The 27,076-nt window shown below is 41.4% G+C and overlaps 1 protein-coding gene across 4 annotated transcripts; it reads right to left on the minus strand.

Annotated features, from left to right (window-relative positions):
* Window positions 1-343: 343 nt before the first annotated feature.
* FAM9C (family with sequence similarity 9 member C) lies at window positions 344-27,076 on the minus strand. 4 transcript variants are annotated; one of them, XM_050775826.1, is made up of 10 exons: window positions 26,934-27,068; window positions 22,241-22,395; window positions 22,035-22,129; window positions 8,469-8,597; window positions 7,924-8,044; window positions 7,714-7,745; window positions 5,590-5,704; window positions 4,370-4,478; window positions 2,975-3,062; window positions 344-2,649 (listed from the first exon to the last, which is right to left on the minus strand). In XM_050775826.1, the coding sequence occupies exons 3-9, from the start codon at window positions 22,045-22,047 to the stop codon at window positions 3,000-3,002; spliced, it is 582 nt and encodes a 193-aa protein (XP_050631783.1). In that variant the 5' UTR covers window positions 22,048-22,129; window positions 22,241-22,395; window positions 26,934-27,068; the 3' UTR covers window positions 344-2,649; window positions 2,975-2,999. The 4 variants fall into 4 exon arrangements, 3 of the variants coding, with proteins under 3 accessions (XP_050631783.1, XP_050631782.1, XP_050631784.1); XM_050775825.1 differs by lacking the exon at window positions 344-2,649 and having other exon boundaries at window positions 2,916-3,062; window positions 26,934-27,070; XR_007722532.1 differs by lacking the exons at window positions 344-2,649; window positions 2,975-3,062 and having other exon boundaries at window positions 4,400-4,478; window positions 5,311-5,704; window positions 26,934-27,076.

The raw sequence follows: 27,076 nt of genomic DNA on the forward strand, positions 1-27,076 counted from the left end.
GTGCTTACATCAATCCTGAGTTTTAAAGATTAAATATGCACTACTTACAATTACCACAATATTATTTTGGAACAGGGCGATTTATTTATTATTTATATTTTTATTTTTTGAGACAGAGTCTCTCTCTGTCGCCCAGCGTGGAGTGCAGTGGCGCGATCTCGGCTCACTGCAAGCTCCGCCTCCCAGGTTCACGCCATTCTCCTGCCTCAGCCTCCCGAGTAGCTGGGACTACAGGCGCCCACCACCATGCCCGGCTTTTTTTTTTTTTTTTTTTTTTTTTTTTTTGTATTTTTAGTAGAGACGGGGTTTCACCATGTTAGCCAGGATGGTCTCCATCGCCTGACCTCGTGATCCACCCGCGTTGGCCTCCCAAAGTGCTGGGAATACAGGCGTGAGCCACTGCACCCAGCCAGGGTGATTTATTTTTTAAGTTGACTCTCTTCACCAAAAAGAGGGCTTTCATCATATTCTTCCAAGTCCTTGATACTCTTAAAACAAAAAGTCTAGTTCACTGACAAACTATCACTTTACATCTCACGTTTTAAACAGAGTAAATTAAATGTCAAAAGGAAACACCTTTTAGTATTCAAAGGATGCTGGTTACTTATTATTATTATTTTTTTTTGAGACAGAGTCTCGCTCTGTTGCCCAAGCTGGATGGAGTGCAGTGGCACGATCTCGGCTCACTGCAAGCTCCGCCTCCCGGGTTCACGCCATTCTTCTGCCTCAGCCTCCCGAGTAACTGGGACTACAGGCACCCACCACCATGCCTGGCTAATTTTTTGTGTTTTTAGTAGAGATGGGGTTTCACCGTGTTAGCCAGGATGGTCTCGATCTGACCTCGTGATCTGCCTGCCTCGGCCTCCTAAAGTGCTGAAATTACAGGTGTGAGCCTCTGTGCCCCTTCCCCTTATTTCAAATTTAAAAACTGTAATCAATACATGGAGCTCCAAATACTTAAATATTTTAATACCAGATTTCAGTGAAATATTATTATAGCACGTCCAACAGTCATGTACTTTGCTTGAAGAAAATGGTTTGATAAACATGTTATGGTCAAGATGGAGCAAAAACAGAAAAAGACTGGTAGTCTTACATCATGAAATACCGTATTTTTTCACCAGGTAGTGACCCATTTGTTATCACTAATAGTCCATATAACATGGTTTCCACTGAAGGGATAGAATGGTCTGTGATATGACCTCATCAAGTTAGAGAAAATATAACTATGTTTGAAATATATACTATTCCCTCAGCAAACAGTTCAACAGTTCCTACTCCCTAAAATGTGGTATGTTAATGCTGAGGAAGATGTAAAAAATGAACACACAATCTCTTTCATATTCCTGTGACATGAGGAAATGCACGAATAAAAAAAAATTGATAACAAAACTTATGTAACTGCTATGGAAGGGCAACTCACTCGGACATGTAGCCAAAAATGGAGACTGATGTCAACTTAGTTGGCAAAAGATTTCAATCGGTCAAAAACAAGAAAAAAAGAGATTTAAAAGCATTGTGAGGGAAGAGCATGAACAAAGCATGAGATTAATGGAGAGGACGTTCAGAGAAGGCTGTCAACCCAGAGAGGCAAGAAGAAAGACAGAAGGCGGCAAAACAAGCCTAAGAGGGGGTCATGTAAAGGGGAGAGTCTCTGAATATCTAAGAACTGACATGTGGGTGCCACTGACAGGCTGGGAAGAGGGAAGGGCTAGAAGCATTTTTGGAAGGGAAGGGTTTTAGGAAGATAGTATTTCTGATCAATGAAAGGTGGCTCAGAAGAGAAGAGAGAACTCAGAAAAGAGTTTAATAGTATAAGCAAGGAAGAATGAGGTCTTGAACTAGGGTAGCCTCAGTGGCAATTTAAAAAAAGAAATTTAAGGACCATTGCAGAGGTAAAACTTGCCTCATGATAACTGCATGGGAAAGATAATGGACTCAGAAGAGTCCAAGATGATACCGAAGTTCCTACCCTAAGTGGTAACATGTAGCATTAACATTGACAGGAAAACTTTTCTAGTCTCAAGTTCATACCAATTAATAAATGGTTTCTGGGGAACATTATAGTAACATGTTCTCCACTTGTGACTTCTATATAAATAACTGTGTTGTGTATAGATAATCCTCAAGTTGCTCAAAAATTTTATTTTCAAACTCTTTCCCAGTTTATTTAACACATCTCAGTTAGTGTAGAGGAGTGACATATGAACATGTCTTTTCACAAGATTGTTAAAAAGAATACCTTACCTCACAGAAAGGAATTCCATTGTTTCCTAAATAATATACATCTACATGAAGAAGAGGTCATTGTCCGATGACAATTTGCTAATGTGCTGTACGACAGCAGATAATTCACAATTCACAACATGTTAATAATCTGCTGGCTTTCCCATTCTGTTGTACATCTGAACCATCCCTTATTATTACAAATTGTCATGTAAAACCATTACTAGTCACTAATAATTTTGAAAGTGAATATGCCATAAAACACTCCTACATTACAGCAGAAAATAAAAGAGATACTCAGTAGTTACATTTGCCTACTTCCTATTTAACTAAAACTCTTGAAACAACACAAGTGAAAAAGACATCTAGAAAGGACTTATGGACTTTCTGCCTTCCAAAGATTTGTCGCTGATCTCCTAAAAACTGAAAATAAAGTCTTCATTAATGTGTTCATAAAGTATCAATTTTTATACACAAGAGGTATATTTCTAGATAAAATTTCCAATTTACCTTTTCCTGTTCTAAATAACTCCCACAAAACTATTCATGAATCCTAAAAATACTGTTTTATGTTACTGCATTTACCAATTATGTTAAATCTGGAACAATACATTCAAAGTGAAAATGGTAATTCAAAATGTATAACCAAAATATCTTTCCATACATTCAGAAACAAGCAGACTGTCTTCTATTTTTATGCATGTGTTGTATTTTATAAGAATATATTGTGTTACCAAATAGAACAGACCTTTGTGAATTGCTCGTGTGATGGCTCAATCTCTTTCAGTTCCTTTCTTATCTTGTTGCCACCTCTTTTGTTGCTCTTGAAATATCTTCTAGAAGCACAAAACAAAAAAGTGATTAAAATTGGGTAAATTTTAATACTTACAAAACATAATTCTGCATTAAAGAAATACTCTTTAAATCAATACCTGTGAACACTTTATTTTAGACAACGTTTATGACCAAATTTGAAACAATTGTGTTCACCACTCATGTGCTAAAACGATAACCTTTTTAATCAGTAATGGAGTAAAGAATTTTCTTTCTTGTACATATTCAACATGCACGTCCCAATTCTTGATTTCAAATGAAGAGTATTTGATGACCTTCCCTATAATTTGTTGACCACAGATAGGTAAGATCTATACAGAAATTAACTAAGAAACATTCTTTCTTATTAAGATTTTAAACACGTATTAAATCTTGGTCATTTCAATATGTACATAGATGAACCTTCCATTAATGACTGTTTTTCTGCACCTTGACCTAATCTCCAACAACAGTGTTCTTGTCTCCACTACGTGGCACACACAGTCATCCCCTAAATTTTGTCGCTCCCAATGACCATAATACCTACATAATACTAATAATAGCATTGATAAACAGCAACCATGAGCCAGATCGCATCCTGAAAAATTTAAATAAACCCGTTACATAGGAACCCTTTAATCCTCCAAACAACTCTGAAGTAGGCACTCTTACCATGTCTCCTTTCGTATATAAAGAAACTTTAGCACAGAGATAAATAATATGCCCATGGTTCCTGAGCTAGCAATGGTCAAACTGGAATTGGATCAAAAGCAGTGGGGCTCCAGAGTCCCAGCCCTTGACCACTGCAATCAGCTGTTTCTCCATCTTCCCAACATACAGCCACTACCTTCCTGCCACTGTAGGTCACTCACTTCAGTACTACAGCTCAGGAGTCTGTCAGGACCTGATGCCTATTGAATGGAGCACTTTTCACTGCCCAATGTCCCACCCCCATGTGCTCAGGTAACTCAGTCCCAGCTGAAATTCCACAGCTAGTCATCATAACCCCATCCCTGTGTCTATGCCCTGCCCAACTCTCCCTCTATCAACATGCTCGGCTACACCCCAACCCAGGAAATTCCAACCCTACAGCTGTTCTTGTACAAATATGCCAACTGGGCTCACTTTAACTTCTTAATCGCTATGATGCTGACCTCAGTTGGACCCCTAAAGCTGCATGGCAATTATATTCCCCTGGTACATGAGTCCACTAACGGGCCCCCTCTTTGGGCTCATGCTCTCTTCCTTCTTCGCTGGATTTCTGCATGAACTATTACTCCCTGAGACATTGATACAATAGGTAGATCATAAAGCTAAGCCTGATACCAACAATTTGTTCTTCCTTTTCTCCTTCTCCTTCCTCATCTTTCTGCTCATCTGTGGTGAACTCTTCAAGGACATTCGGCAACTTCAGAGAAATTCTGTAATCACGTTTCTGCCTATAACACATAATAAGTAACAAGGTCATACATCATAGAGAGATGATAAATTAATCCTATTCAAACCAAAACTGACTTGACATAGTTTATACTATAAAGTAGCAAGGGAGTAATAGCAGCTGAAATCTTTTTGGGAAAAGGTGAAATGAGTTACTCTCATTCTGAAAGGATCCTTTCCTAACTGACTACTAGAGCAGCTATCTTATATTCTTTACGTGTTGAAGACTAAGGAGGGTTTACTGCACTATAAATTTCCCAGAAACAATCATTTTCTCCAAGAGCAGTTTACTTTTCATTTCTTCTTACTAAATAACATATGGGTTCTCATAAGTAGGTTCGAGAATATTGTAGCCATTCATCCCGTAAGATTTCCCAAAAGAAATACTTCACTTAACTATTTCTCCACTTTGGCACAACAATGATTTCGTAAAAGGAATAGTGAAAACAGTTTAACTAATAACTTATTTACAACATAAGGTTATCCCTTTCTACATAATTGAATATTGTTAAGAATCTACAGACTAAACATTGAAGACATTTATCTTATATTCAGCTACCATATTTCTAGAAATGGCTAAACATTAATTTACAGGAAGACTATTTTATTTATTTTTTTTGAGACAGAGTCTCGCTCTGTGGCCCAGGATGGAGTGCAGTGGCCGGATCTCAGCTCACTGCAAGCTCCGCCTCCCGGGTTCACGCCATTCTCCTGCCTCAGCCTCCCGAGTAGCTGGGACTACAGGCGCCCGCCACCTCGCCCGGCTAGTTTTTTGTATTTTTTAGTAGAGACGGGGTTTCACCGTGTTAGCCAGGATGGTCTCGATCTCCTGACCTCGTGATCCACCCGTTTCGGCCTCCCAAAGTGCTAGGATTACAGGCTTGAGCCACCGCGCCCGGCCCCAGGAAGGCTATTTTTATCTGGAAGGCAAAAAGAGGTCATCTTCATTGGCTTCTAGGTAATATCTCTCAATTCTGTTAAACTGAGGTTATAAAACTAAAGAAACTTACCTGCTTAGGGAACAATCAAGTAAAATATGTTCTTCACTAGAGATGCCAATATGTAGATGCCAATGATATAAATATCATGATGCAAAAAAGCCAACAATCATACCTTTTTAGTTGCATTGTTCTCAAAACGTTTTTAACTCTATTCTTTATTTCACTGCAAGCTTTTGCAATCTTTTCACTCCTTTTTCTCTTTGCAGCAAGATCCTCTTTAATGTCAGCTAGATAGTAAATGAATATGCATTAAAAGTTCATGTTGAAAACTAGTTTCTTTGCATATATTGAAATCAATATGTGACTTGATGGTTCAGCAATATCAGAAGGACATTTAAAATGTAAAATGCAAAGATCGTTTTACAAAGCAAGATTTACTCACTTTATGTAAAACCTTTCAGGTATTAATATTAGTATTCCAATTTCAATTGGTATAACAGCAAATCACTTAATTGACGGATGATGAAAAAAAGCAAATAATTAAAACAGTTCCTTTTCTTTTTTCTGGGACGGAGTATCCCTCTGTCGCCCAGGCTGGAGTGCAGTGGCGCGATCTCGGCTCACTGCAAGCTCCACCTCCCGGGTTCACGCCATTCTCCTGCCTCAGTCTTCCTAGTAGCTGGGACTACAGGCGTCCGCCACCACGCCCGGCTAATTTTTTTGTATTTTTAGTAGAGACGGTTTCACCGTGTTAGCCAGGATGGTCTCCATCTCCTGACCTCGTGATCCGCCCGCCTCGGCCTCCCAAAGTGCTGGGATTACAGGCATGAGCCACCGCGCCCAGCCACAGACTTTAATTTCTACATTTATAAAATGTCCTACAATTCAAAGGACATATTTTTGTGAAATACTGTCACAACTCATTACGTAAAGCACAAAAAAGTATCTTATTTAATAAGACCATCAAAAGGGTAGAAATAATACACAATAAGCAAAGTATTTTTAATCAATCTCGTGGTTGATGCTATTAACTGTATTTTAATAAAAGAAGCAATGTCCATGGGTATAAACATTTAGGTTTAAACAGATAAAGAAATACATTCAAAAACACGTTTGAAATATTTTCTGAGAGCTTTTTATCTGACACTTTTACCCATAGTGTGGTGTTTCAGAAAACTGTAATACTGCAAGGAATGCTTTCCCAAACATGGTTTCACATCAGAGATCTACCATCAATTGCTAAGAATAGTTTTCGGCAATCATAGAAGAGCTGCACCATAATACAAATATTTTTTACATATGGTATCCATCTATAATGCTCAATGTATTAGGAAGCTCACAAAACCAGCACTTTGTCACCACCAAGCAGAGCAAAGTTTTCCAAATATACTGCTTGTATGAATTATCACTATAGAAGAGCTGAAAATTAAAGTAAGCTTTTTAAAAATAAGAGTATTGTCTCCATCGTCTCTACAGAAATTTTCTCAAACTTTTTTGAAGATATGGTCCTATAACAGTGCAACTAATATTTCACATGGCAATATAAAGTTTATGAGTTTTTGGATCCAATTACATGTTTCTCACTGGATAGAAAGGTTGTCTTTCCTTTTCTACTACACAATTTATTACTGGAATAATAATAGAAAATCATCATTTTAGATAATTCAATTTTCCCTGGTACTTTAAAGAAAACAAAATCAGAAAGTTGTGACAATAGCTAAATTACGAACATGAAAAGCTCATGTTAAAAACTTTGAGTACATACAGACAGGAAGAGGGGAACAACACACACCTGGGCCTACTTGAGGGTGGAGGGTAGTAGGAGGGTGAGGATTGAAAACCACCCATCAGGTACTATGCTTATAATCTGGGTGACAAAATAATCTGTATACCAAACCCCTGTGACACGCAATTTATCTATGTAACAAACCTGCATATGTACCACCAAACCTAAAGTAAAAGCTAAAAAAAACCTGATATATGACTTAATGTGTGTACACTGAAAGGAATGAATAGAGCTGTTTCTCCTCCAATGTCCTCTAATATCCCCCAAACAATTAAATTTCCACGTGTATGAAAGAAAAGCCATCCCTCTTGCCATTATTAGAAGCATCCTCACATTCTGCATGAACAATTAAAAAGGTAAGTAAGAAAAATTATCAGATTACATTAAATGCTATATATGAGAAGAAGGCATTTAAGACCATCTTGTCATCCACTAATTCATATAACCTACTGTAACAGTTGTATGGTTAAAAACAATTTTCATAAACCACAAATAGCTCGTAAAATATACCTGCAATATCTTCTAGCTCCTTGGTATCAACCCTGTAAAAAAAAAGTTGCAACAAAATTTTAACATAATGCTACACAAAATGCCATGTTTGTTGGGAAGAAATGTTTTATGTGAAATGTTCTGCATAGAACAGAACAGTGATGACATGATCCAAAGCTGACTTTTCCTAAAGACCTTATCTGACAGGCAAAAGTGACTTAAACACTTTACCCCACGTGTTCATCTGTTTCAGCAAAAGGTTCTCTTTCCTGATGCTCATCAGTTACATCTCCCTTCTTTGTCTCTGTAACAGGTTTTCTTTCCTCATGCTCATAACTTACTGGAGCCTTTCCTGCATTAAAATAAAAAAGACAAACTTTTTTAGAGGAAGACGCTGTTGTGGACATTTTTTTTTTTTTTTTTTTTTTTTTGTAGAGAAACGTACTATTTGTAGACTTTGTAGATTTGGAAGCCCTTCGGGCTCAAGTCCTAGTAAACAACGTTCACAGGTCAGACCCCTTGGATGTCAGGACAGCACCCATGGAGAAGAGCTGCTTTGAGAGCATTTGTAACCCTGCTATGAGGGGGAGCCTCCCACGGGAAGCCTAAGGCCCTTGAGCCTGCGTTGAAAACCTGGGGCATCTTAGCACACGCACGGTGGACTCCAAAGCCACGAAGGGGTCGGGGGCCTCGGGCTGCCCGTGTGCCCCCAGCGCAGAAAGCAGGCAGACCGTCAGGCGTGCACCTTCTTCCATATCCCCTTGGACTGTGTTTACCCGCAAGCTCCATTTCCTGGGCGACCGTAACTTGAGCCTCCAACTGGTCCTTGGCAGCCATCCTGCTGCGCTTCCTGCCCACGGGCTGCATGGCTGGCTGTCCTGGGAAGCTAGAGGCAGCCTCTGAACCTGGTGAGTACAAAGACACACTAAGGAAACTAAGGAAACGAGGCGTGTTAAATGAAAGCCATCAGGATCGCGGGTTCAAGGGCGCCCCGAGTCCCCTGTGGGAGCAGGAGGGGACGCGGAGAAGATGCCATCATCCTTTCCTGTCCTGGCCCGTCCAGCGTTTCCCTGGGGCTGGCTGCAGAGCTCGCAGAATTCCGCGGCCTCTGCGGGATTCCTGCAGTACCCTTGGGACAGAGCTTGGCCCTGCCCCTGGGTTCCCCAGCGACCCCATGTAGTCAGGAGGGCCGCGGGGAGACACAGGATCTCCCCAACCATCTCCATGGATTGAGCCGGTGTGCAACTGTTTCTGACAGTCAGGGACAGGGACTGCCCACTGGCCAGCCTGAACGCCCAGGGAACCCCTGGTCACCCCAAGTATCCCGTCCTGATGGGCGGCCAGACAAGACGGACCCATGTCGACCCCCCCAGCCTCCCTCCCACAAACGCTGCACACATGTACAGGCCTCCGGGACCCTCCTGGGCCCTGGGGACCACTCAGGCAGCTCCAGCTCCCTGCCCTGCCCATTTCCTCGCAGGTCAGCCTGGCTGCCCCGCCCTTCACACTAGCTTCCCCAAAGAGCCTCATGCCCGCCTTCCCCGCATATCCACCGAAGGCACCTCGCCTGAGGGATCCCTGATCTTGCTCCCTCAGAGGACCTGAAGAGGCTGGCACCACGAAAGCTCACTGCCTGGTTCCTGGGTTCTCGCGAGAGCAGCCGGCCTGGCTGCCCGCGCTCCTCGCTGATTGGTCGGCTCAGTGCGCATGCAGGTGGCGTGCGGCATGGGGCCACGCCCCCTGCCGGCACACCCTCCCGCTCAGGGACTGTCCATGGCTGCTGTGGACTGATTGGGTGGCTCTCTGAGGCCTCTGTCCCCACGATTTTCCAGCTCCTCATCCTGGTGAAGGAAGCAAGGACCCGGGAGTGGGGAGTGCCAGAGGACCCTGCCCTAAGGAATGGAGGCCAAGTGAACGGGGCTTAGGACCTTCCCCCAGGCTCGTTCCAGCCACTCCTGCCCCTTCGGGTGGAATGGCCATCACCCCTGCGGGTGGGGCCCAGGCTCCCTCCCATGCCCTGTGTGCTTCCAACACGCCCAGCTGCATCCTTTTTATCAATGCATTGTGCTTTTATGTTTTATCTAAGAAAATTGTTGACTCCCAGCAGCGGCAGGTAATTTTCTCCTATCCTACTTCATTCTCTCACACTGGGTATTGCATGATTCTGTAGTGGATATACAAAGTTAAAGACTTTGTCTAGATTTCTCATGATGTGATCATTTCTTTTCTTTCTTTCTTTCTTTCTTTCTTTTTTTTTTTTTTTTTTTTTTTTTTTTTGAGATGGGGTCTTGCTCTGTCACCCAGGCTGGGCTGCAATGGTGCAATCACTGCTCACTGTAGCCTCAAATTCCCACGCTCAAATGATCCTCCCACCTCAGCCTCCCAAGTAGCTGGGACTACAGGCGTGTCCCACCATGCCCGGCTAATTTTATTTTATTTTATTTTATTTATTTATTTTTACAGACAGAGTCTCACTCTGTCGCCCAGGCTGGAGTGCAGTGGCGCGATCTCGGCTTACTGCAATCTCTGCCTCCTGGGTTCAAGCAATTCTCCTGCCTCAGCCTCCCGAGTAGCTGGGACTACAGGCACACGCCACCACGCCTGGCTGATTTTTTTTTTTTTTTTTTTTTTTTTTTTTTTTTGTATTTTAGTAGAGACAGGGTTTCACCATGTTGCCCAGGCTGGTCTCAAACTCCTGAGCTCAGGCAGTCTGCCCGCCTCGGCCCCCCAAAGTGCTAGCATTACAGGCATGAGCCACTGCTCCCAGTCAATTTTGTTTATTTTTTGCAGAGATGAGGTCTCACTATGTTGCCCAGGCTGGTCTGGAACTCCTGGGCTAAGCGATCCACCCGCCTCAGCCTCCCAAAGTGCTGGGGTTACAGGCGTGAGCCATCGTGCCCAGCCCGATGATTTCCACGGCTGGGTTGGAAGCCATCTTCCCCTGACAAGGCAGCTCACCTTTATTTCTAAGAGTTCTCTATAACCTAAAGAGAATCCCTAATTACTGAAACTAAATACTACCAGCTGTCCCCATTTCCCCACAATCTACTTGGTACCCAAATTAGCCAATGAGACATCTTGGGCAATTTTAAGCCATGATTGCCTCAGGTTTCCCTCTCTTTCGAGCTTAAGATGTGTAACATTAAGAAAGAAGACAAATCTTGCAGAGGGCTTTGTGCAACCAGTCTTACAGCTTTCTATCCCATCTGGATCAATGTAATTTTCATATGCTTCATCAAAGATTTCAGCTGAAAGTACTATACCAGGTTCTGTCTATAATTGGAAACACATACACACATACACCAACTACTGGTATTCAGCTAAGAATTCAATGCCGGCTCATTTTTCTTTAAAAGAATGTCAAATCAAGGAACAATTCTCCATCGCAAAGCGGAAGTTGATGTCAGGTGAAGACAAATGGGGATTACAGAGCTACTTCTTTGGCATAACCGCCTAGAAACAAACTGAAAAGGATTCTGCAATTTTAAATAGGCACAAAGACATTCTTTTCAGAACACCAAGTGTCCAAGTTACAAAACCCTGAAAAAATTCTTCTTTTAAACTTTCGGATGGAGCAATTTATCTCTTTTTCCCAGCTGGAGTATTTGTGAGATGTCTCTCAGAAAGAAACAACTCAATACACAAATCATTAAGCCTTTGTAAAGGGAGGAAGTCTATTTGAAGCAACTCTCCGCTGAGGAAACAGGTTTTGTGAACTAACCAAAGCCTTTAGGGCAAACATGGTCACTTCAATTTTTTTTTTTCCCCCACTGGAGGTTATCTACAAAGACCACAGGAAATGTTTAAGCAAATTTAAAGGCGATTTCTCAAGAGTTATTAGAATAAGTACAGTAATTTAGAGAATTGGTTTCTAATAACTGGAGGCATAACCCCCTCTTACCCCCGACACCCTACTCCACCCTATGTGAATCGAATGACAAGTAAGGATAATGCTTCATAACAAATGTAGAAATAACACCAATTTTCAAAGCAGCCCTTGCTCTTTTATTGCTGTCATTGAGAACTAACTGAAAGAAATGCACCCCTTGGATTCATAGACAGACAGAGGGACAAACAGATGGCTGGATATGTGATAAGCAACAACAGTATGGCCAAATGTCAATGATGGAATCTAGGTGGTGGGAACATGAATGTTTTCCATGAAATTCTTTCAACTTTTCTGTGTATTTGAAATTTCTAATAATAAAATGTTGGAAAACAATTGTTCATTTTGAAAACATCTAGAAATCTAAGATGTGATCACTGGGTTAAAGACTATATACATCCATACTCTGTAGCCTGAATTAGTGATTTACGCTCTAATAGCCAATCAAATTGCTCATTTATCAGACAGGGCTGGTAGCACAGGAGATGGAAGTTTCTCTACTGATAACCCTCCAGATGTTTGAGGGCTTCATGTTCATTTACATTTCAGTCTTTTCTCCAATTCTTAGACTGTTAGCAAAAGTTTATACTCAAATGAAGCAGCAAATTCTAGGCTCCAGCTGTTTAAGAATAAATGAAAACATTCATGTCTTTCAGAAAGGCTTATCTGATGTACTCTGCACAAATACGCTCACCTATGATCTTCTCTGTGCAGACTCTATCAGGGCCGTTCTCAATGGGCTTTTCAAGACTCTCTCCAATCAGATTATAATTCCTTCAAGGGCAGTTCTTTGTCAACTTTGCTTCTCCAGCACTCAGCACCATGACTGGCACATGGTGTGCCGTCAGCAAATGCTGTGTTTGCTATATGTGAATTAATGCTGTGCATACATGTAGAGACATAGGCTCAGACCCTCTCATCAAATGGCAAAGTCTACCACCCAGTCCTGAGAATTACATCTCAGCTTAGAGCAGAGGGGCCTCACCCTGGCGTCTCCTGGAATCACTCAGGAAATTTCAAAACACACTGCTGCCTCCATCCTACCCACTGAGTTTCTGATTAACTGTGTTGGAGTTTGGCCTGGGTCTCAGGATGGTGAAATCTCCCCAGATGATAGAAAAGTGCATGCAGCACTGAGAATTCCAGGGTTTGGACTTTACAAGCCACCAGGTAATTTCATTTTCACTCACCTTCTTTCCTTTGATTCTCAGGACAAGCTACCAGGTCTCCAGGACTGAAGGTTATCATCTAAGTTGATGTTCTCAACTGGAGGTAATTCCACCCCCCCACCCCCTACCAGGAGACAGTTGGCAATGTCTGGAGGTATTTTTGGTTTTTATAGCTAGGGATGGAGGTGCTACTGGCATCTTGTGGGTAGAAGCCAGGGATGCCGCTAAACATCCTACAATGCACAGGACAGCCCCACCACAAAGTATTATCTGGCTCCCAATGCCAACAGTGTTGAGATTGACACACCGTGGTCTATTGTAACTGTTTGATTAGCTAGGGCTTTCTTAACCAAAGTAATCTCCTTTGTGCACTGTGTGCCCATGGCCTGTATAAGACAGACAATTGCACAACAATTTATCCCAGAGTACATCTGAGTCAACTGTTGATGTTACATGTTGGATTGGCTCCAGCAAATGAAGAGCTGACATTCAATGAGTGTTCCCTTTGTGCCAGGCACGTTATATACATGGCCATATGTTCCTCCCAGCAATCTTGAGAAAGAGAGAGAGAGATTCTAAATTTGAAAACTAAACTCATTATACAAGGTCATACATTGAATTAAGAGTTTGAACCTTTAACAACAAGCTAAAGACAAGAAGTTGCCTCAGATCCTTAATAGGTTGCCTTAATATAAAATTAATAGGCCGGGCGCGGTGGCTCAAGCCTGTAATCCCAGCACTTTGGGAGGCCGAGACGGGCGGATCACGAGGTCACAAGATCAAGACCATCCTAGCTAACATGGTGAAACCCCGTCTCTACTAAAAAAATACAAAAAACTAGCCGGGCGAGGTGGCGGGCGCCTGTAGTCCCAGCTACTCCGGAGGCTGAGGCAGGAGAATGGCGTGAACCCGGGAGGCGGAGCTTGCAGTGAGCTGAGATCCGGCCACTGCACTCCAGCCTGGGTGCCAGAGCGAGACTCAGTCTCAAAAAAAAAAAAAAAAAATATATATATATATATATATATATATAAAATTAATAATGCCCTATGTTTCTCAAAACCCCTTGTTTGAGAAACTCAAGCCTAATACATTGTTCATCTTTCCTGCTCTTATTGAATGGAATTGATGTGCCATTCAAGCCTAATCATTAACAAGACATACCAGTACCCTTTCCTTGTAATCCTACCTTCCTCAACCCCACTAAGGATCCACAAAATACCTTTTAAGGTGAAGTTCTAATCACTTTCACATTATTGTAACCATGGCTTATGGCTTATCTTTGTTGTCATGGATAATTGAGACAACTGTGTGGGAATGGCAACTTATGAATGATCTAACAATAGGCCTATTAATATAGCAGTAAATGTCACAGTTATAATAGAAGGTACCATGCTTACACAGAGTATTGCCAGACCTAGCACAATTTCTGGCATAAGGTTTGTGCTTAATAAATGCTTGCTGGATGAACCAATGAAGTAATCAAATGAGTCGGAATAAGAGGTAACATATTCAAGAGATTTATAGAATGGAAGATCTAGAGTGCTTTTATTTCAGATTGATATGTTCTCTAGTGGTAACCGAAAGAGTAATAGCTGACTTTCACTTTATTATTAAAGCACAAATAGAGCATATCAATTTTTATTTTCTCATTCTTATTTTGGTATCTAATAGTGTCACCAAATATTATATTATATGGATAACTATAATTCCGATACTCACATCAACATTTCTAATCTTGTTGGTAGACATTATATTTTTCTTTAAAAGAAGGATAAACAGCTTAACATGGGAAATATTTGACATTATTAGATTTCTTAAAAAGAATTTTTGTGCTTTTATCAGCCTCTGACCAATATCTACAGGACTGACTTCTCCTTTAGGCACAGAGTTGAGGGACCACAAAATTACTTCAATTTCTCTTAAAAATAGCAAGGGAAAATATTAATATAATTCAGTATGGATTATATTATCTTTATACTACCAGAGTCATAAAATATAATTTTTATTTCATGTATTATTTTATATATATAATTTTTTTTTTTTATGGAGAAAGGGCTTCACGAAGGAAAATGTGTCTATAGCTTATCAATGTCATGCAGTGGCCCTGGATGTCACCTCTCTATATTCCACTGCCCTACTCTTTTCAAATAGCTTTTTTGTTTATTAGTTTTTTGGGGTTTTTTTTCTTTTTCTTTTTTGAGGCAGAATGTCATTCTGTCGCCCAGGCTGTAGTGCAGTGGCACGATCTTAGCTCACTGCAATCTCTGCCTCCTGGGTTGAAGCAATTCTCATATCTCACTCTCCCGAGTAGCTGGGATTACAGGCATGTGCCACCACACCCGGCTAATTTTTGTATTTTTATTAGAAACAGGGTTTCACCACATTGGCCAGGCTGGTCTCGAACTCCTAACCTCAAGTGATCTCCCCACCTCAGCCTCCCAAAGTATTGGGGTTACAGGCATGAGCCACCACACATGACCATTAATTAGCTTCCAATTCCAATTTTTTTTTTTTTTTTTTTTTTTGAGATGGAGTCTCACTCTGTCCCCAGGCTGGAGTGCAGTGGCGCGATCTCAGCTCACTGCAACCTCCACCTCCTGGGTTCAAGCAATTCTACTGCCTCAGCCTCCTGAGTAGCTGGGACTACAGGCGCCCGCCACCATGCCTGGCTAATTTTTTGTGTTTTTAGTAGAGATGGGATTTCACTGTGTTAGCCAGGGTGGTCGCGATCTCCTGACCTCGTGATCTGCCTGCCTTGGCCTCCCAAAGTGCTGGGATTACAGGCGTGAGCCACTGCGCCCGGCCCGATTTCAATTTTTTAAGAGAACTTTGTTTCATCATCTAAGTGACTATCTGGGTCCTTCAGTGGAGGGAGACTGGCAACTGAGGACATTTTACAACCAACTGATGACAAGGGACTGACTCAAGGTGTGGAAGAGGGGAGAGGAAATTGGTGATGTGGGAACATACCAGTTTGCAGGTCAAAAATGAGGGGTTAAAGATAACTCCAAGACTCTTACCTCAGGGACATGGGCAGATGAAGGTGCAGTTAGGCTAGCAATCTCAAGTAAATACCATGAGAGAGGAGATGGTCAATGGGTCTCACGGAGATTGGGACTGGAAAGGGCTAAACCTGGCAGAGATAAAGGAAAAGGAGCCAGCACAACAGACTGAATAGATAGGAGGACATGCTGGAGAGCTGAGTCCAGGGACAGAAGAGGACAGAGATTTTAGAGTTGTGGAGAGTTCAGTAAATTCAAAGACCTCAGAGGGATGAAGAAGGTTGAGGCTTGGATGGCCACCACAAGCTTTGACCATCGCGAGGGTACCCAAGGTCTTTGGTAGTTTCTCAAGTGTGATGTAGGGAGAAACCAGATTGCAGTGGATAAAAGATATGAAGGCAGAGGCCGGGCTCGGTGGCTCATGCCTGTAATCCCAGCACTTTGGGAGGCCGAGGCGGGTGGATCACGAGGTCAGGAGATCGACATGGAGAAACCCCATCTCTACTAAAAATACAAAATTAGCCGGTCATGGTGGCATGCACCTGTAATCCCAGCTACTCAGGAGGCTGAGGCAGGAGAATGGCATGAACCTAGGAGGCAGAGGTTGCAGTGAGCCAAGATCGCTCCATTGCACTCCAGACTGGGCAACAAGAACAAAACTCTGTCTCAAAAAACAAAAACAAACAAACAAACAAATGATATAAAGGCAGACAGGGAGAAAGAGGGTTCCTCCCTCCAGGGCCAGGACATTTTAGAATGTAAGTTGAGGAAAAGGAATCAGTGGTCACAGAGAGAGAAAGAACAAGCTGGTGTTTTTTCTTCTCTTCTGTCTCTCAAAATTATACTTTCACAGAGAGAATGAAATGTAATAATCTAGACCAGGATCAACAAACTACGACCCCTGGGCCAAATCTACATTGCTGCCTATGCTTGTAAATAAAGTTTTATTGAAACACAGCCATGCCCATTTTTTTCTCTATTGTCTATGGCTGCTTTTACACTATAGTGGCAGTGTTGAGTAGTTGCAGCAGAAACCACCTGCCCAGCAAAGTAAAAAATATTTACTACTCGGTCCTTTTGAGAAGGTTTGTCAACCACTGTTCTAGGTCAACTCCCCTGATATAAAGATGGAGAAACAGACATTCCATTCCATTTCTATGTTCATTTGCTTTCGTGTTCTGACAAAGCAGAAGTGTCTACCGGAATTATTAATTACGTAGTATATGCGTCATCACCCACTGAATTTTAAGAGCTATGTATACAACTTTCATGCAAAGCGTCACCACTTTCTACTCTCATCAAGGTGAATTTTCCTCCCCATTCTAGCTGCAAACCAAAACTAAAGCTAAATGCACTTCCATCCTTTATACAGGCCTCATTTCAGGAATGTTTGTTGGGCACATTAATGAGCAGAAATGACTTAGCTTTATAACTGCTTCTGAAAATCTTGAGATTTAAGTGAGAAGAAATATTTTTGTTTCTGCCTCCAACCTATTTTAGTGTAAATCAAAGTTAATAGCTCATGGTCTGGTTGGCAGTTCACAAGAAAGGGCGAGGTTGCCAGAAAATCAAAATCACACAATTTCCTGTTTTTGAAGATGTATTTCAACAAGATCACTGAGAGCTTCAAAGACAAAAATGGCTGTCTGCCAGGGCCAGACCAGCTCCAAGTGCCTTTGTTTGCTTTATTGTTTGATGCTGTGGGGTCAAAGCACTCTCTCTATTGTGTTGTCTCTGCTCCCCACCTCTGTTATTTTTTTTTTTTTTGGTTGTTATTCTATTAAGATTCCTGCTGAAAATTAAATTAAGCTTCCTAAGTTCTTCTTTGTTGATCCTAGCAACTAATTATAGAGAAACGAGAAAAAATTCTCAATACTTGGGCATTTTTTTAAGATTGTAATTGGCTACCCACAAAGTTGGTGGAACAATAGTTTTTGGGGAAAAAAAGAGATTCGTACTGATTTTTCAATGAATATTTAAAAATACCTTGGCATCAAACTTCCTCCCATTAACCTTGTTTGAACATAAAAAGGTCCCTCTTACTGGTGCTATAATTGACTTTCCCCACCTTACTCTTCCCTGTTCATCCTGACACATCCCCCACACTCCTTTTTAAATTGTGGCATAGGACCCATGTGGCCCCTGTAATCTTCCTTCAAGGCCAAAGCCAACTCCCAGAATACTCAGCATGTCAGTGTCACCTGCTCACAACTTTGGTTCTGGCATGGTTGAAAATTCTTCCAAGTAATGCCCAAGAGGGATAGCTTTTTTCTGGGGTGAGCTTGCTAAGCCAACTCAGAGGATTACAGTAGATTGTGATTACATCTTTCAGTGCAGAATGTCGGGGGTGGGGTGGGGGCGGGTGCATCTATGGAAGGATTAGAAAACTCGCTGACTAGAGGGGCTGCCAAGATCACTTTGTGTGAATTCGACTGCTATAGAAACTATGAAATTAGCTCACTGATCTGAACTTTGGGTCAAGACCCATGCAGCCATTCTAGACATGAATGGTTTTGGCCTTCAGTCACAACAATTGAAAATTAGACCCTTGAAGAAGGCAGGAGTCTCTGAAGCCTCCTTAGAATGTGAGGGCTTTAGACCTGGAGTACCTTAAAGGTTTTCTTTAAAAAACATTTGGATATAGTGACCACATTGTCTGATTTTAAATTCAGAAGGCATCCATAGAGTATCTGAAGTGCTACTGCCTTCGAGCCAAGATGCGTTATTTAGGGTAATGGCATTTCTGTAATCTGTCACTCCTGAATCTCCTGTAAGAGAAGCATTTTCTTAGACCTGGTCATTCCTGTCTAGGTTGACTATCAAGAGCTGTACACCTCTAAGAACAGATCTGAGGTGTGATGTCACACAGGTGGCCTGAAGGGGAAGACAGAGCTCTCTAGTTGTTGTAACTTAAGGTAAAAGGTGTGTAACCCCGGTACTACAATGACAGGGTCAGCTCACTCTGAAACCTGGTGATATCACCTGAAAGTCCTTGAGTTGAAATGGAGCACCTGCAGTCATTATGGTGATCACACCCTTCATGTCTTGCTAAATATCCCTCAACAGTTTAGTGATATAGGTAGTCATTAACAGGTCCCTAATGAGATTTTATTTTATTGAATTGTATTTCATTTTTGAGACGGAATCTCACTCTGTGGTCCAGGCTCGAGTGTAGCGGCACCATCTCAGCTTACTGCAACCTCTGCCTCCCGAGTTCAGCGATTCTCGTGCCTCAACCTCCTGAGTAGCTAGGACAACAGGCGCATGCCACCACACCCGGCTAATTTTTTGTATTTTTAGTATAGATGAGGTTTGCCATATTGGCCAGGCTGTTCTTGAACTCCTGATCTCAAGAGATCTGCCCACCTCAGCCTACCAAAGTGCTGAGATTATAGGCATGAGTCACCCACTGTGCCCGGCCCCTAATAATATTTTAGTTAAGGAGATTTTCTGTATTTACGTAAGGCCATGCCAGAAATGTTTTCTTTAAAGGTGCTTTATTCATAGAAGTTTGCTGTCCTCTTTATAGTTTAAAATAATTGATTACTAGTTAGACACTATCAGTGTTTAATATTGAACCATCTCTGAATCACCAGTTTATTCTGTTCAGATTTCAAGTGGGTCGGGATTCACATACACATTCGAACTTCGAATCCATATTGGTTCCTCAACACAAAAGGAACAGAGACACAGAGATAATCTTTGGCCATTAGTATTCACCATGGAAATTACCAAGATAATCTTAAAAGATCATAAAAATCAAGAAGTTATAGTTTAGTCCCATAAAATCAGAATCATAATGTATTTCAAATAAATATCACTCTAAATCAGTATAATCCGTTCATCACACTATAAGTAACAATTACCCATTTGAAAGAGCTTCCTGAGTAGCCTGCAGGCTCAAATCAATGTTTTCTACTTAGTACAATCACAGCATTAAAAATTTTTTTTTATAATTCTAAAAATTATATGGGCTTAGGATAAATAAATGACAGTTTACCCCTTCTCAGTTTCATTCTTCAGAAGGATGTTAACATTACCTTATGTAAGCTTTCAGAACATTGTTTACTATACTGTACTTATAAAAATATAACTGAAATCGGTTGATTTGCTCCTCAGCAACCCTGTGAGTGGAAGCATTTTTAACTAATAAATCTGTTTTCAAAAAATAGGATCATAATATACATCTGCACTGGCCTTCTTTCCTAACCTAATGATGTACTTTGGACATCCCTGTGTATTATTAGACATACATCTTCCTCATTTCATGGTTACACAGTATTCCACTGTATGGAGATATATTTTAACCAGTTCCTTCTTGATGGCTATTTATGTTGATTCTAGCTTTTTTTCCCCTTGGCTGGTATAAACATTGTATTTTTATATCATTGTGCAGTTGTGAAAATGCCTAGAAATAAAATAATTGAATCAACTAGATCCAGTTATTTAAAAATCTTGTGATCTGTTTCTCAATTATTGCCCTCTCCAAAATTGTCCCAGTATATATTTTCACTCATAGGGCATGAAAGCCAATCCTAGTGTTTATAAGGGAAGCACTTGTGTTAACAGAGGTGTTACTCTTATAGTCTAGAATAGAGCCTTTACGTGCATGCACTCTCTCTCTCTCTCTTTCTCTCTCCCTTTTTTTTTTATAGACTCTGTGAGCAGATTAGCAGACATTTTGTATTTATAGCACTCAGTGGCAAACTGCATGTGATGATTATACCAGATTTCATCCTTATCCTTGATTGTGTGACGTTGTTCACATAGACACTGAACTTTAATTTGTGAAGATGGGCTTGATGATTTCAGGAAAACAGAGAAGACAAGATAAATTCTTAAGATCGCTATTTAGAAAACTGTTGTGAATTTGCTGATTTGGCATGTGGATGTAGAATAATAAACCTTGTTACTGGTATTACAGATACCATGCAAGTCTTTGCCCTATATTATTGTTTTTCAGAACTCAAGCCATTTTACATGTCCATAGGATCATCTTTCTGCAATGACACCGGCTGTCAGAATAATTTATAGAACATAGAGTCCAACTCTGGATAACCCAATCAAAAAAAGGAGTTGATTGAAAGGACATAGGTAGTTCATATAATCATTAGAAAAGTGAAAGGTCAGACACAGAAAACAAACAGGAACCAGGGGCAGGCCTGATGACCAAGGGCAAAACAATTCACACTGTGCTTTGGTTAAGGCCACACTGCTGACACCACCACTCCTGGGCCTCCCCACACCTCTGGGCTCCTGACCCCACTACTGCCACCTAGAAGAGTCTCACACCTGTCTCCCTCAACACACAAAGTCCTAGGTGCAACTTTCTCATTGGATGAGCCTAGGTCATGTGCTCAAGCCCCAGCCACAGAAAACTCTGGGAGAGGGAATTGTCTGAGGTCCTTTAACTTCCCCTTTGGAAAATCTAACAACACCTGCACAATGGCGAATTGTCTCCAAATAGAGAGTTCAATGCCTCATAGCCAAAACAAGTCAAAAACAATAAAGAGGAGAAACGAGAACTGATCACCACTCTGAGGTCTCCACTTCTGTTTCTGGAATGATGTTATAATTTATTTCTGACTTTCTTTATTGGCACCTCCTTAAAAGCAGCAGATTAGCTCTTTGTAACCTGATCTAACCTCTCTGCGTTGGCTCCCAGCATTATTGTTTTTAAAGATTCTCAGCGCCGGGCGCGGTGGCTCACGCCTGTAATCCCAGCACTTTGGGAGGCCGAGGCGGGCGGATCACAAGGTCAGGAGATCGAGACCACGGTGAAACCCCGTCTCTACTAAAAATACAAAAAATTAGCCGGGCGCGGTTGTGGGCGCCTGTAGTCCCAGCTACTCGGGAGGCTGAGGCAGGAGAATGGCGTGAACCCGGGAGGCGGAGCTTGCAGTGAGCCGAGATCGCGCCACTGCACTCCAGCCTGGGCGACAGAGCGAGACTCCGTCTCAAAAAAAAAAAAAGATTCTCAGCAATAACAAGAATGCTTCGTGATCACCTAGCGCTTGCAGGTTGCTAGATGCTTTTCCACGTAGGACAGCATGTGCTCAATCGCCCACTGTGTAGTGGGGATAATTCCTCCGTGTCTTGTTCGTTTTTGGACGTGACTTTTTTTTTCTAACCCTTCTCTCTCCAAACCCTAACCTGGCCATTCCCACTGCTTTCTCAGCAACATTGGAGAGCACCATATTAATCATCGGAATGAAGACTTAACTGTTCTTGGATTTCAGGACCCTCCTTCTCCCATATTGTCCTGTCCATCAAACCACTGCTTACCACCACAAATCATTCATCCAGCCAGCGGGGTCCCTCCTGCTCAGTCCTGGGTCTTACCACATGCATTACCCATTGGCCTCAATGGAAATAAGATCCTGTATTTTGAATGAAAAAAAAAATGCCTTTATTAGTATTATTTTTATTTTTAAAACCAGCTGTATGTTCTTTGGAAAAGTAGGGAAGCCTTCTGGACCTAGATTACTTACCTGAAAGCTGAATGTGGAGCCGGGTGATTTCTGATTTCTTCCTCCACTGTAACCTTCTATATATTTAAAAAATTCCATGAACAGAAGTGGGATTGATAGAGGAGGGTACTCAAAGCAACATTAAAGGGGGGAACTCCTTCTTTCACTGGCTTTATCTGAAAATGAGAATCATAACTGATATTCTCAAAGTAGCTTGAGGACTCGAGTTCATTGACACCATGTGAGTTAACTGTTGAATGCTCCTTTGAGGTCTTAATATACATGCCCATGGAGATCTTTTTAGCTTTCAAATAAAAACCATAAGCATGAAATGCCTAATTCCTGTCCTGGGCACTTCATGCTTTATTAAAATATAATAGTATTTGTTATTTTCATGTGTGATAATGGCATTGTGGTTGTGTTTTTAGAAAGTGTCTATCATTTAGAGCAGGATTTCTCAATCTCAGTGCTACTGACATTTGGAGACAGTTCTTTGTTGGGGCTGAGGGTGTCTGTGCATTATAAAATATTGAGCAGCATCCCTGACTTCTACCCACTAGATGCCAAAGCACCCCTTCCACAGTCGTGACAATCAAACATGTCCCCAGACATTGCCAAATGTCCCCAGAGGAGCAACTTCACCACCAGTTAAGAACCACTGTTTTAGAGATACATACTAACATATTTTCCAACGAAATAATAAGATATCTGGTAGGGAGTGGTTGAGGATATGGGTGTGGATAGGGCAGGATTGGCCAAGGACTGACAGCTGTTGGATTGGGTGATAAGTACTGGGGCCTCATATTATCTTGACCACTTTTGTGTATATTCAAGTATCTAAAATTAAAAGTGCAAAAAACATTGTTTTAACACATCAGTGGTATTGATTTTAAATCTGTTCTCAAGGTTGAGCCTGTAGAGCATCTTACCCTGGAAAGATTAGGAGCTGAGGATAGGGGAAGTAGAATATTATTCATGCTCTTGACTAACTGTTTTTGACCATTCTGGGGACATACTAAGTTTTGAGTGGTTAAACTGAACTCTTAATCAGCCTTACTAGTGTCAAGCCATTCTGCACATGCCACCATTATTTTTTTCTTCCTGGTCATCTGGATGAGCATTAGCCAAATTGAAGGTTGAGGCTGCATTATCTGAGGAAGCCTTCCATCCTCCCCATGGCCAACAGCCCCTTGTTTAGGCCATTTGCTTGAGTGCAACTATATCCCAGCCTTGCTGCTTTCAGGGCTGATGCTTAAGGGCAGGTTTCCCTTATTACAGTCTCATGGGCACCAATGTACACAGTGAGAAAGGGCCTAGGGGAAGGCTGAGCCTGGCTGGAACTAGAGGAACACCAGCAGGGATCCAATTAACAATACATAATTACCAGTGGGCCTGACCTTTCTTTAGCCTGAGAAACATAACTGGAACTTAGCTTGAGACTGGGCAGAGTAACTCTTAGAACCTTTATTTTGAGGCTGAGTATTGGGTTGGACCATCCAGAATGGAGCAGGAATATGTAAGGATCACTTTGGAGATGATGTTGGGCTGGTGGTAGCAAAGAGGTTGTGCAAACTGGCAGTAGAACATCAAAGTGATTCTTTTCTAAGTTTAAGAGGAGTAATCAAAGCTGTCTAGAAAAATTGGCAAATCATAATTCTCTTCGGCATAGAAAAAATGTAGATACAATTGATTTAGAAAAATCCACAGCTACTTTCAATCTTAAAGATAGTAGATGGTGTGACTAAGAGCTGGAACTCCAGCCACACCACCTGGACTTAGATTCCAATTCCACTCCTTATGCGCATCCCACGCTAACCTTTGTAAGGCAAGTTTCCTCACCTCAGTTTCCTATCTGTAAATCCAGGACAATAATCATATGCCTCTCCTAGGGTTATATGAGGATTAAATGAGTTAGTATACTAATGGGTTTAGAATAGGGCCTAGTGCAGAGTAAACAATGGATGTTGGTGATTGTTAGCTAGAACTAACCTTCTTTATCTTGTAAGACAGTGTAAACATTATGTAGGCAGGACAATTTGAGGGTCGGGGAGAAGAAGCCGCTTCCATAAAATTTAAAATGATCATCAAAGGCCATTTCTTTGGATTAGTAAGTTACTTGCTTTTCATATTTTTGGGAGTTGGCATGTAGCATGGGGACATTTATCAAGTGCTGTTTCTCTGATAGAGCCATTCTTAAAAGACAGGAATTTGAATGGGGTGAAGGTGGGAGGAGCAGGGGACATCTGGATTATGGGGGCTCTGCCTTTGAAATGGTGGCTGTGTGGGTCCTGGAGGGACTTTAAACCCTCAGAAGACAGTGGCCACTGATGCTGGGAGATGGGTGAGGGATCCCCAAAAAAGATATGCCATTTGAGAATTATTTCTGAGCTAAGAATCTCTTGACATAAAGTAACCGTGTTAAACTGAATGTGCCCCGTATCAAAGGGTTCCCATTCTCCGTTCAAATTTGTCTTTTTTACTATTAATGTGTTAAAGACTCCCAAACCCTTTGCCCTTGTTGGGTACTTTGTTTTCAACCCCATCTCCCAGATGACACACAAACCCTCTCTAGTGTCATTTCAAATCTGGAACTGAATCTGATAGCTCTCTTTGTTGTCAGAATTTTCTCATTAAATGAGGTTACAATACTTCATATTTACAGGCTCCTTAATTTCATCTTTGATGTTTTTCTTTTTAGCAAGCATATTATTCTGGCTTTCTTACAAATACTGCTCAGAATCAGAGCAAGGGCTTCTTACCCCCTTGCAAGGGTGGCCCAATCACTGTCTGCTTTTGATTTGTGTACTCTGTGCCTTCTGTGAGCAGCACTGCCACTTGAAACCCGATTCCCAGAGCAGTCCTTGGACCTCTTGTATCAGCATTCCCCAGACTATGAATTAAAATGGCAGTTTTCTGTTTCAACCCTAGACCTTCTGAATCTGAATTTCTAAGAGTGGGGCCCAGGAAACTGAATTTTTATTAACTATCCCAAGGGATCTGATGCACACTGAAGTATGGAACTGTGACCTCGTACCCTAAACCCACGTTCTCCATTGCAAATCCTTCAGCATCCTTACCTTCTGTCTTACCCACCCAGGAGACTCCCTTCCCAAATACGCATCCTGCATGGTGTCATTGCATTTGCTTTCCTAGGGAGGGATGAAGATAAAATCTTGACATGTGCTTTGTGGTGAGGGGAGAAAGCAGTTTTTATCTGAGGCTGAAAAGTTACATCTTGAGCCTCAGACAGAAAACTTAGGATGAGTCACCCAAGGAAAGGGTCAAGAGGTCGGCTAGCCTGAGCTGATAGAGCGAGACAGTCTTGTGAGTCTGACTAAGTTAAACCATGATCTTGGGTCAATAAATACTTGCAGAATGAAACAGATGATTTACTGATATTGAAATGGCCAGGCCACTTGGATGATCTCCCCAAGTACAATGTCTAACTTTGAGACTTTATACATTATAGTAAAATAGTGGCCAGGCATAGTGGCTCACACCTGTAATTTCAGCACTTTGGGACGTTGAAGTGGGAGGATTGCTTGAGCCCAGGAGTTCGAGACCAACCTGAGCAACATAGCAAGATTCAGTCTGTAAATTTATACGTGTGTGTGTGTGTGTGTATAAAATAACTTGGGCACCCTACAAGCTGACTGGGACTTGGCCTTGACTCTGACCTTGATTGCTCTTATTCTATGAATAATTCCAAAAAGATTGATTATCTGATTACTCAGGCCACTGCAAACGGGAAGCACCTGATTAGAAGCAATTTGCAAGAGCAAGAGAAATATGCAAATACAGGCACAGTGAAAGAGGCAAAAATTGACAGAAATTTCTGGAAAATTTGCTTGTGTGGAACTTATCATTCCTTGATGATGAAAAATGGATAGGTGAGAACGTAAAGATAGCTGTAAAAATCGAGCACTTCCAACTTTAAGACTTGACCTTAAGAATCCTCTAGTACTTAAAAAAAAGTAGGCCATTGTTGATCAAATATAACATTGACTACTTTGGGATGGAGATGTAGAGATGATGAAGGGTGAAAAAGGCTTTACAAAAGTCATGGAATTGAGTCAGTAATGATCTAGGGGGCTGGAACTAAATCCCAAATAGGTCTCTCCGAATTTATACATTTGGTTTCATAAAAGGAAATTGACAGCCTAGAAACCTCTGTTGAGCTTCTCTTCCATTTGATTGACCTAAATTTCTTTTGGCTGATTACCAAAGCATTACACTAGCAAAATGTTTGCCACTACTATATGGACATTTAAGCTGGAAATACAATACTCAAGTAATTAGAATCAATGTTTCCTATACAAGTATAAGTGATAGCTCAGATGTTTCTCTGCATATAGGGGAGAAATAAAATCAAGTTCTGGCAGAATTCTGTAAACATCAGCTAATTTCAGACAATTCCAACAATACCATTATAATGTACAGGGTGTTGAAGTCCAAATTCTAAAATAAAATTGAATAATATTATGCCTAATTGTGTGACCCTTAAGGTTATGCTAAGAGAATAAACTTAGTGTTTATTGTTATCTGAGGATATTAACTAAATAATTAAGGCAATAACTTGTGTTTGATAGTACAGTGTGCCTATGTGATTTTCTGTTAAGAGGGAAAATATATGCATTAGTCTGCTTTCATGCTGCTGATAAAGACATACCCAAGACTGGGAAATTTACAAAAGAAAGAGATTTAATGGACTTACAGTTCCATGTGGCTGGGAGGCCTCACAATCATGGTGGAAGGCAAGGAGGAGCAAGTCACATCTTACATGGATGGCAGCAGGCAAAGAGAAAGAGAACTTGTGCAGGGGAACTCCTCTTTATAAAACCATCAGATCTCGTGAGA

This window comes from Macaca thibetana, chromosome X, assembly GCF_024542745.1.
Source record: "Macaca thibetana thibetana isolate TM-01 chromosome X, ASM2454274v1, whole genome shotgun sequence".
Taxonomy (NCBI): domain Eukaryota; kingdom Metazoa; phylum Chordata; class Mammalia; order Primates; family Cercopithecidae; genus Macaca; species Macaca thibetana.

Coding starts and splice junctions, on each gene's coding strand:
- FAM9C (XM_050775826.1), bottom strand. Junction 8,045..8,468: donor CCAGGAAATGGAGCTTGCGG/GTAAACACAGTC, acceptor ATTTTAATGCAG/GAAAGGCTCCAGTAAGTTAT. Junction 5,705..7,713: donor GGAGCTAGAAGATATTGCAG/GTATATTTTACG, acceptor TTTACTATCTAG/CTGACATTAAAGAGGATCTT.